This window comes from Pterocles gutturalis, unplaced genomic scaffold (assembly GCF_000699245.1).
Source record: "Pterocles gutturalis isolate BGI_N339 unplaced genomic scaffold, ASM69924v1 scaffold52779, whole genome shotgun sequence".
Taxonomy (NCBI): domain Eukaryota; kingdom Metazoa; phylum Chordata; class Aves; order Pterocliformes; family Pteroclidae; genus Pterocles; species Pterocles gutturalis.
The window spans coordinates 2348-12984 of NW_010132717.1; the positions used below are offsets into that span (position 1 = coordinate 2348).

At 41.9% G+C, this 10637-nt stretch overlaps 1 protein-coding gene across 1 annotated transcript; it reads right to left on the reverse strand.

The window, feature by feature from the left end:
- Positions 1-3025: 3025 nt before the first annotated feature.
- On the reverse strand, positions 3026-8855 carry LOC104458626 (D-beta-hydroxybutyrate dehydrogenase, mitochondrial-like; the record flags this gene model as incomplete). Its single annotated transcript, XM_010080955.1, has 3 exons — positions 3026-3373; positions 5846-5976; positions 8703-8855. Coding segments are annotated over 3 exons (632 nt in total), but the record flags the coding sequence as incomplete, so codon positions are not given.
- Between the last annotated feature and the right edge of the window lie 1782 nt (positions 8856-10637).

The window sequence follows — 10637 nt, forward strand, 5'->3', positions numbered from 1 at the left end:
TTTCAGATTTAAGAGTAGTGTCCATATTTTTTTCTTTTGTCACCTAAGTTTTTTTTAAAACACTGTAACTGTTGCTTGTTTTAGATGTTGTAAATACAGGCTTCTTGGATACGTCAGCACTTTAACTTGGCATGAGGTAAAGGTGATTTCAGAGTTACTGGGTAAGAGGGAGGCACTCCTCACCCAGCGATGTGGCAAAGTAACAAAAGGGATGGTGGGGCAGTCCAGAAACTGTGCACTTACCAGCATGTGCTCCCCAGGTACCATGTGGCCCAGGATAAGGGCTGGGAACCCTACAGTCTGGTGAGCTTTCCAGTGACATGTAGGTGGGCAGGGCTTTGGGTGACAAGCTGACAGCTCTGGGCATCCTTGGAGTTTGTAACTGACTTGATTAGCAATATTTGTTCACTAAAAGCTGTTATTAGTCCTGCAACATCTGTACCCTACAAGGCCTGTGGAGGAGGGAGTGCTGCACCCCTTTCATCATTATTTCTTATGAAGGTCTCTTTCCCATTAAGCCCAGGGACTCTGAAATCAAACTCCTGCTACTGTTTTTAGGTTTACTTGTCTAATGCTGTGTCTTAGAGCCCATATAACTGAGTGGGAGAATTCCAGATGACTTTCAGTGGGAGTGCATCAGGCCTGTTAATAACTGAAGCTCTGACTCTCTCTTGATTAGTTCTTTATATGCAGATCATAATATTATAAAAGCTGAGGGAGAAGACGAAAGATAATAATTTTGTAGCTATTTTTCAATTAGCTTCCACACTGATAGCTTAGACAGCAATGAAAATACAAACTGCCTTCATTTGTCCCATCTGTTCTCAGTTGGCCTGTCACTGTATCCCACGTGAGATACTACACACTTCAAGTTCTTTGTTTTCAAGACCAAGGAATAAATGTTCTAGAGTGTTGCTCATCTGATGTTACACGAGCCTACTGAAATGTTGATTGCACGCTTCACCATACACACAGCAAATACAGAAGGAATTTTCTGTTGGAAGTACTTTATGTTGTCGGTATGTGGAAGGCAGCTCTTCTGGTGGTCCTGGCTCTCAGCAACAACTTATTGCTTTAGCTTTTAGAAATGCAAATAGAAGAGAGACCGTGTAATGGAAAGCACCATTGTCTCTGAGGCAGAGAGAAGCATGTGTCCTGGGCCTGATGGAGAAATACTTGGATTTGAAAGCTGCTTGTTGAGTTCACTGCCTACTTACTGTAAGGGAGGGTAATCTCCACAAAGAACAGCTAAGAGGTTGAAAGCAACTCTTCCAAAGCAATGTAAGGCTGCTGAAATCCGAGGTCAAGCAGGGTTATTCCTATACAAGACATAAATTGGTTCAGATGAAGTAAGCCTTGTTCCTGTTCCCTTGTTTGGGGTTAAATGAGGAGAGTGGATGGTAATCATCTGATAATCTTGCTGTTGATGGGCAGGGGAAGAGGTAGGAGCCCTGGCTTGTCCTCTTACCGCTGGCAGCTCCAGGGATGGGCCCAGCATTTGGAAAGAGAAGTAAGATGTTCCACAACCTAAAAGAGGTGCAGTAAGATGGCTGTTCCACTGCTGAGTGTATCAGGAGAGGACCTGGAAGAGTCAGAGTTAATCTCTTTGCTCATCTCACGTATGTTCTTGACTCAGATTGTCCAATTACCCACCACAAAAGAGAGTGACTTTTTTCAGTAAATAAATATATTAGGAAAGACTTTCCAGGTATAGGATGCAACTTCTGGTTCAAATCAAAAAGTTAACTAAGGAAACTAAGGTTTGATATCAGATACCTGGCATGGGAGAGGCTAATGCTCCATGCTGCTGTCCTGTATCCACCAGTGTCACCACAGTTGATCCCAGCCATTCTGGGATCTTTTGGTCCCGGAATTCTTGGATTTTGTGCCATGCCACAACCAAGCCAGATTTAAGACTGTGTATGTGTAAACCAGCAATCTCTTCCACCACAGTTAGTAGGAAACTGCTAATGAAGCCACTGTGCTCAATTACTGTCATAGGTACATATTACTAAAGTTTTCGTGTTCACGTTAATAGATATTTTTTTAATCAGACCTTATTCCCTATAATAGTAGCAAAAACAGAGCTCCAGGCTGAATATTGTTCTTTCTAAGCTACAGGCTGCTAGTGCATACTGATATCTGTCACCTTGGTGTTTAGCTCTCTGAATACAGAATCACAGAATCACAGAATGTTAGAGATTGGAAGGGACCTCGAAAGATCATCTAGTCCAATCCCCCTGCCGGAGCAGGAACACCTAGATCAGATCACACAGGAACGCATCCAGGCGGTCTTTGAATGTCTCCAGAGAGACATTCATACATTTTAGGTCGATGCATTGATTAATCCAGACATTAGATAAAAGAGTTTATTTAGGATTGAATACTCATTTGTAAATGGAAAATGCTATTTGTTTTCCAGTGACATACTGGCTTTGTTACAGATTTATCTGTAATACCTGAAAAAGTGCTGAGCTGTAGTTAGCCAAGACACTGTTTCCATATTGCAACTTTAATATTCAACTCTTCCTAACTTTCTACAGCCACTTAATTCCATTCAAAGTATTTCAAGGTCTATTGCTCATTCCTAACTTTTCCATTGACCTCTTCCCATCACCCCTAATAAATTTCTACTCAAGTTCCTACAAATAAGGTATTTTCATGTCTGCTGTAATGATTTCAGATGTGCAGTTGCTCCGTTTTGTCTCTGTCGTGTCTATAACACAGTAGCCTGGTATTACATTAGAAAAAGCTGCATTAAATCTTTTGGGCAATACCTAAAGCAGCATAAGCAGCTGTATTTTTTTTCCAAGTGGAAGAAATAAAGCTACCTAGAAAATTCTGTTAATTTTGCATGGGGTCCTGTATGTTTTCCCCTATGAAAATGTGACAGTGCTGACTAGGGAGACCCTCTGAAGTTTGTATCAGTTAATTGGTGTCATTATTCTGATGTCTGGGGACATTAGATTCAGCCCTGGCTTTCACATTTTAAAAACCCTGAGTCACTGAGAAATACTGACACAGGTTATGCAAGTTTTACTTTACTCAGAGCAAACGACAAAACGGAATCCATCACAACGGTTGGGAATAAAGCACACACAAGCACCAGTGCTTTTTCCTTCAGCTTTGCTACCATGTAACGTGCCTTGGGTGCAGGAGATGTTAAAGCATCTACCATAGCATCTACAACCTCATTGCCGTTAGTGCTTCCTTCACTGAGAATGTTGTTGAAAAAGTTTGCTCGCTCTTGAACATACTCCTTATTGTAAACTGCCTTTTCCTCTTCGCTGAGTTCATTCCAAATCTCTTCGGCACTGACTGGTGGCTGAATTTTTGTAGAGCGTGCATAATTTCCTGGCTGAATAATGCAGACCTAAAAGCAAGATGGAAAACTTATCAAGATGCAATCAGTCATTCTGAGTTCAGTTAAATACTATAGTCAGTAAAACAGATTAAAAGCTTTCTGCAGACAGAATTCTTCCAGAAAATGCTTTATTGAAATTTCAGCCTTGAAAACTTCACTGAAATCAAATATATTCCCATGAAACGGTTAAGATTGCAGAGGTGCTTTATTCTGGCTTCCTAATTTCACTCTGATGTTAATGTTCTTGTTTTGACTACTCAGCGTACCTTCACAGAATGCAAGAGTGCATCTTTGATTTTTATAGAATGCTTAATTGTATAAAAGTTTTGACAATACTGAGACAAAGCATTTCAGTATGACTTTGATGTCTCCAAAGTGGAATACTTTGGATTTTTCACTCAGTGGCAAATCTTGCAATTGGTAATTTTTGCCCAAGTTTGGGACAGAAGGAGATGTCAAAGAAAATTAGAAGGTCCTGGGGAAAGAATTGCTGTTTTCCCCAAGTAGGTGTAATAAAAAGGAAAATAGGTATTGTCAGCCAAGTGCAGAGGGGACCAAAGGTCCTGGTCTAGCTCTTGCTGAAGTCGTTAGCAAATGTATGTAGATTTCTGTGCGTGTATATTTAAACGGAAAGCAAAGAAACCCTTTGCTGCTCCACCTGTTTTCTTTGCATGTGTTGTTGCTGCTGTTCTAACTTCTGAGACTTCTGGAGAATTTCAGAGCAGGCTGAGCACTCACGGTATGTGTGCTTTTCCTCGGTTAGCAGTGGGCTTGTTAAAACTATTTGTAGATATGCAACATTAAAAACTCCATGGCGTTTAACTGTCGTGGTTTCTAAAGACTACAACGCAAGGTGAGGAAAAATGGTGCTGAGCTGTGTAAGAGACTCGGGGATCTGACAGGCGTTCTCTGGAAAGCCTGTGGTCATATAAAACCTTAATGCCTCCAATCTGGCACCCAGCCCATCGACCAGAGGCTACCACCTGTACATCAGTGCTGGCTGGTGCCTGCCTCCTGGCCTGCACAGCAACGGGCACACTGCATACTGGAGGGCTTGAGGCGTGGGAGCTATATATGGAGAGCAAGAAGGGATGTGGCTAAGCTCCAGCAGACAGACAGCATGCAGAGCTGGGGGCATCTTGTGCTGCCTCGGGTAGGTTTGTCACAGGGCATCTTTGGGAGCCCTCCCTTTGGGTGTTATTTTCAAAAGTGTTTGGTATTAGCCAAACTAATGCCAATAGGAATCATACAGTCAGAAACAGAAAAATAACTCTCCTAGATAATCCAGAAATGTTTGTCAGCCTGGCTCACTGTACTGTGGTGCTGGGGCTATTTCAGGGTTGTGGAAACAGTAAAAATCCCAAAACAACCAGAGTAGCTAACGTGTTAAACTAAGCTCTTCCATGGATTTGAGATTATCCTCAGCTAATTGGGTGAAATCCTCAGCATGCTGTGTGGTATTAGGATGAGTAAAATCACTTGCATTTTATAGCATCTTATATTTATTCAAGAGGGGTAGTTAATAGATGCATAGCTGTAATTTCATCCCACACAAAGCTTATGAACAGTGCTGTAAATCTGTGTATGTAAAGAGTACACCAATGTAAGTCCTCTAGGGAAGACTTCTAGTGTTCGAGAAGAGTGTTTCAGCAGTGGAGTGACTCCAAAGAAAAGCCTAGTGAAGCTACTTAGTGATCTAAGGTTCAAGTTTAACTATCAGTGTTTACAGCCTCTTAGAGCACTAAGAGCACTCTTAGGGCCTCTTAGGTTAAGAGAATAAAAACATAATGACTCTGCATGATACTGCCTCTTGCAGTGTAGCTGTTCCCACAAAAAAGAAGGAGCTTTTAAGCACTGATGTTGTGAGAGAAGAGACAGAAAGAACCCCTCAGGTAGGTGACAAGCCTTCCTTCTTGCTGCATGGCACTGAACGCCTGGGCTCTTTGCTCCCACAGCCCCCCCCAGAGAACATCTCGGTTACTTGGTACTGTTCACAGGGCATGGCACTACACAGGCAGCCAGGCCTCTGAAAGTTTCTCCCCTGTGAAGTATGTGGAGAAAGTGTGGAAGCTGGCACAAAGAGAAGACATGCTATCCTACAGCTTCTCAGAGCTGCAAACATCCCCCCGTCCACTGTTCTCAGTGATTGCCAGCTGACTGATAGCCACATAGAAACCAGCTCTTTCCAAGGAGAAGCTGCACCATGGATTCAGCCCTGATCTTTGTCATTTGCATGCAAGGAGCTTACTTTGCACAACATTAAATATTATTTTGCATATGCTTGTTCTTCTTCCCTTGGCCAAAATTTCCACCCCCACACCGTTGTCTGGTGTTGTTTGTGCAAGTCACTTGCTGCTTTCCCCACAAAAAGATGCATTTCAACTCTGTAGGAAGTTTCAGGAGTGAAACTTCCCTCTTATGAAAATCAATTTTAGAAATAGCAGGGAGTTTCATACAACAGCTACTTCTTGCATCACTTACCTGGACACCAAACTTCTTCATTTCCAGTCTTAGAGCATCACAAAATTTTTCAATAGCCGCCTTGGTCATAGAATAAATGCCATTTCCCAGAGAAAAATAGGCAACAATGCTGGACATGAAAACAATGCGTCCTGGAAAGAAAATAGTGCAAATAACATAACTTCACTCTCAGTCTTTAACATAGAATTGATTTACCTGAGTCTTCTGAATGGCTAATAAAGTCATATTTAGTTTGATGCTGTTTTACTACGTAGTATGCCAAAGCTGGGCTGTGTAAGTGTGCAGTCCCAGCACTGAAGTGCATTCAGCTCTGTTAAGCAGACAACTTCACACAAAAATCTTCCTTCCATCTAGTGACAGATGCTGGACTAGACAAAGTATAGCACATTCCCAATGTGCTGCTTATTCCTTCTGAGTCTGAGACAGGATGAAAGAGAGACTGAAAAATAGTAAAAGACAATACTAGTAATGGGAGAAGGACTGCAGAGAAGAGCAGATGATTTTCCCTGTGGTGGATACATGACTACTAATTTCATTTTTTCTGTGCTAATGATGTCTCTGCACTGAGACCTGGCTGACAAGGGTGCATATAAAGTCAAAGACTGTACAGTGATCAGCTTTAGCAAAGAAAGGGGTGAATTGACAGAATGTGTGCAGCCTTACACTGCCTTGCTGTGATTTCCCTCATCTGTGCTGCTTTTTTCCCCTTCATAACTCTTGCCTAGTGCAGGCATGCTTTAAATAGCAGAGATGTCTGATTTGAGGCACTGGGCTGGGGTTCATTTTCATTGTTTACTTGTAAACTTCTATCATATAGTCATACCGTAGAGTAAGAAATGTGTGAATGTGGATATATAAATACCAGAGGTGAGAGAGAAGATGGCCTCATGGCTAACAATACAGAGAACATACTTACACTCCAATTGCTGCCACAGATGCAGATAACGTCTGGGCCCCAGATCTGACCAAATGGTACATGCTTGTGGGATATCAAAAGGGTATTGTGGGAATGCAGTGAAATCTGTCACTCTGAATTAGGTTCCCTGCCTTCCTACACAGTGTCTGGGATAAATCTTAAATACAATAACAGGAGAACAACTGCCAGCTTGCTCATCAAGATGGTACATGAGCTGGCCTGGCCATCTGGAAAAGTTATGAGGAAATGTTGCTCCCCTCAGAGTAAGATGCTTAAATTCTAGGCTGGAGGGCAATACTTCCCTTTGCAAGTATTAATAATTGCTAAGTTTTTCTTCGAACAGGTGCTCATCCTAAAATGTCAGTAAGCCCCTTCCTTCAGAACACAGCTACTGGGTAAGTGATGCTAGGATGACCTCTGCCTCCTTTATCCAGTAGCTAAGTGATTTTGGGGCACAGACCCAGGATGTGGCACACATTTATCTCTCTTTGCCCAAGGTAACTGAAACCTGGCTTTCCCAAGAGAGTGCTCTAACAGTCATAATTCAAGATTTTCATTTCAAAAGGTCACTTGCTGCCCCCCAAAACATTAGCATTAGCTGTCCTGGCTGTTTCTGCAAGGAAGGAGACAGGAAACCTGTGACTGTTTCTAGAAGTGCCCTGGCGTCCTCTCCTATATAGATGAGACTTTAAAAGTGGAGTGTGAGCAGTTAATAAAGGCAGCACTGATAGCCAGGAGTGAGATACAGAGTGCTCCTTGGAATGAGGGTACTATGTATGTCCAGCCATCCAGACCCAAATCTTCTCAAAGTTTATGCATGTGCTTAATATCATACACACAATTAGGACCTTTCACTTCAAAGTAACCCCTTGCAATTCACGAAGTCACACAAATTACTCTGGTGGATCAGTATCACAGAGTTTTATCAGGAAGTAGGACATCACAGAAAAAAAGCAATGTCTCCCAATGTGATGGCTACATAACACATTCACTGGGTACATGCAATAGCACATTACCTTACAAAAACACATCCAGCTTGCAGTATTTAAAGGTTTGTTTTTTCTTGTGTCAGAAAATCATCAACCAAAGGCAACCAGGCAGAAAGAAGCAGAGTAGCCAAAAAGCGGATGCTTTTTCTTCCCAACATTTTGTGTGACATCTGGGGCTTCCACTGTATTTAAAGCCTCACCTTAAAGAACTTACAACTTAGACAAGATAGGCAAAAGGGGGAGAAAGGAAAAGTGCATCTTTCTTTCCCAAATACAGATGGGGACAGGCAGGGAACAAACTGCAAAGCAATTGAGATGTGCTGCAATGCTGTAGAGGGCTGTTTAAACCATTTCTTCTCAGAAGAAAGGATAAAGCCCATGCGTATGGAGGTTCATGCAAATGCATTTATCCCATTCAATACCCACACATCTCTGTACGGCACTCTTCCACATACTTGAAGTTTCCGGCCCAAGATCATAGAGAGGATCTTTATAGACCTGGAACTGGAAGCTGTATGTCTCTAGTTCACCTCTGTAGGGTTATCCTTCCTCTCCTAATTGCCAAACAGTAAAACAGTAAAGCCTAAATAATAAAGTTAAGCAGGAGCCGATTGGATCTTTGTGTTTTCTGACTGTCAGTGCTTACAAAGTCTTGCCTGGTTTGATGATCTACTGTAAGCATTTTTTCTCTGTTGAGTCAAACACTGAGAAAATTCCTTATTTGTAGATACTTTTTTCTATGTATTGTAAAGACAGAATCTTCAAGGGTTTTTTTTCCCCTTACAACATTACCCTCTTTTCAGGATCAAGTTGCTCTTTCAGGTCACACGGAAGGCGGCTGTCATTTCAGTTCAATAAGAGACAATTAAGGCTTCTTTTATAGATCCTACATTACCCTGATTATACTAAGCTAATTATTCTACAACTCTAAATAACAGTGGATTAGCTTTACCCTTGTATTTCCTTAGAAGGGGAAGAAATGCCAGGGTTGTCCTGATGCTCCCAAGGAGGTTCACATCTGCAAATTTTTCATATTTCTCCATAGACAGCCACCCTGTCTCGCCAAATGTTGATATTCCTGCATTGTTGACAAGCCCCCAGAAACCTATTGAAGAGAAATGTCTCAGTAAGCACCTCTCACAGTAAAACAACCACCATTAGGCAACAAAACAACACTAGTGATTTGGACCCTTGGAAACTGTAGTTGTGTTATCTTTTTGTCTTTTCTACTTACAAGTGCAGTCACGTTTTATTTAATGAAGCAATGTAACTGTGGCCATTATCTGGACTATATAAGCCTCAATGCTATTTAATAATCACTCACTTTATAGTCATCTTAAGTTATTTATGAATAACATGATCTGAGAGACTACATCTTCCTGCCAATGCTGTGTACCATGATATTTTAATTACTTTAATCCCACTGTGGGTTATGAGCAGCTTTGTGGAAATGATATTAAGTACTCTAAAGGCTAAGGGGTAATATTTTCAAAGTGCCTGACTAATTTAGGAGCCTAAGTCTTGGCTCCTTTTCCAGGATTTGAGCTTCAATTCCTTCTGAAACCAGCCAGAATCAGGTACATGGGTGTAGCATTAGGTAAAGTAACTGAGTACGGTCAGTGGCTACAGTTTGGTTTTTTTAAATTTTCTACTCTTGGACAACTCTGTTCCCCAAATAACAACAGGTTTTGGTGCTAAGGACCCTAGCCCCCTGAAATGCAGTAAGATTCCAGTGTTTACCAGTGGAAATTTATCAGCAGCAAAGCTTGTTTGGACACAACTCTCTGCCAGAAAGTGCAAGCCCTTTAGCCCAAAGCCACAGAATGCTTCGTGTGAGCACTGCGCAGTGCTAACGTCGACTGCTGGAAATGCTTTTTCATTGAAATGTAGAGTAGAGCTGCCACGCTGCCTAAACACTGATTAAATAGATAAGTTTGCAGCCTGGTTCTGCCAGCCCTGACAATTTTGCTTATGCATTTTTTTAAAAATAATTCTTGTACGTGCCTGAGGCAAATGATTGTTTTGTCATGCCTTCAAGAGGATCTCCAAGCCTAGGTTTCTGCTGAGGCAGAGTGGGTAACAGTGCCTCTCTTCCTTCCTCTGGATGCAGGGTCTGGGACATGGGTGTGATGCCGACCCAGCTGTAGCCTCCTGTACCCGTGTGGCAAAGATATTCTCAGGGGACCTTTGGTCACCCTGGTGAAAATGCTGCTGAAACGCTTTGGCTGAACTCTTTTCTTTCTGATCTTCTCTGACAAAGTTACTGTGATGATTTCATGGTATCTTGGTCCTTCTAGAGCCCTGCCAAGACCTGCTAATACATTATTTCATTCACAACAATAGTTAAAGCTGAAAGAGACCGTTTTTTTAATTAGTTTGTAAAGCAGACCTCTGTAAGCTTTCCTAACATATTTGCACTGCTTGTATTCCATAAGGAAATGGGTGTTTAAACAGAGAAAGAAACAAGGTTCTTTCAGCGAATGTCTCATTTGCAAAGCAAAACACTCCAAATCAGGAATTTACTACACAGAACCTGAATAACTGTCCTCCAAAGAGAATAAATTATTATTCAGCCATCTGTCACGCAGCACAGTCCTCTCTTCTAACTCTACATACAGACTGACTGCTCTCCTAGTAATGCAGCAGTTTCCTGTGTACTCTCCTCTTTTCCACTGCCCCAAATGTTAGCAGACAGAGAGGAAACAGACTAAAAAATTGGCCACTGGAATTGGGCACCCTCAACTTCCTTCTTCCCCCTGCCACTGCCCTGTTGTTCCAGGCCTTTCCATCATTCTGTGGCTTTATTTAATGTTCTTGAAAAGGAACTAACCCCATGGGACTGACCTGCTGGTAAAACGCAATCATAGAATCATTAAGGTTGGAAAGA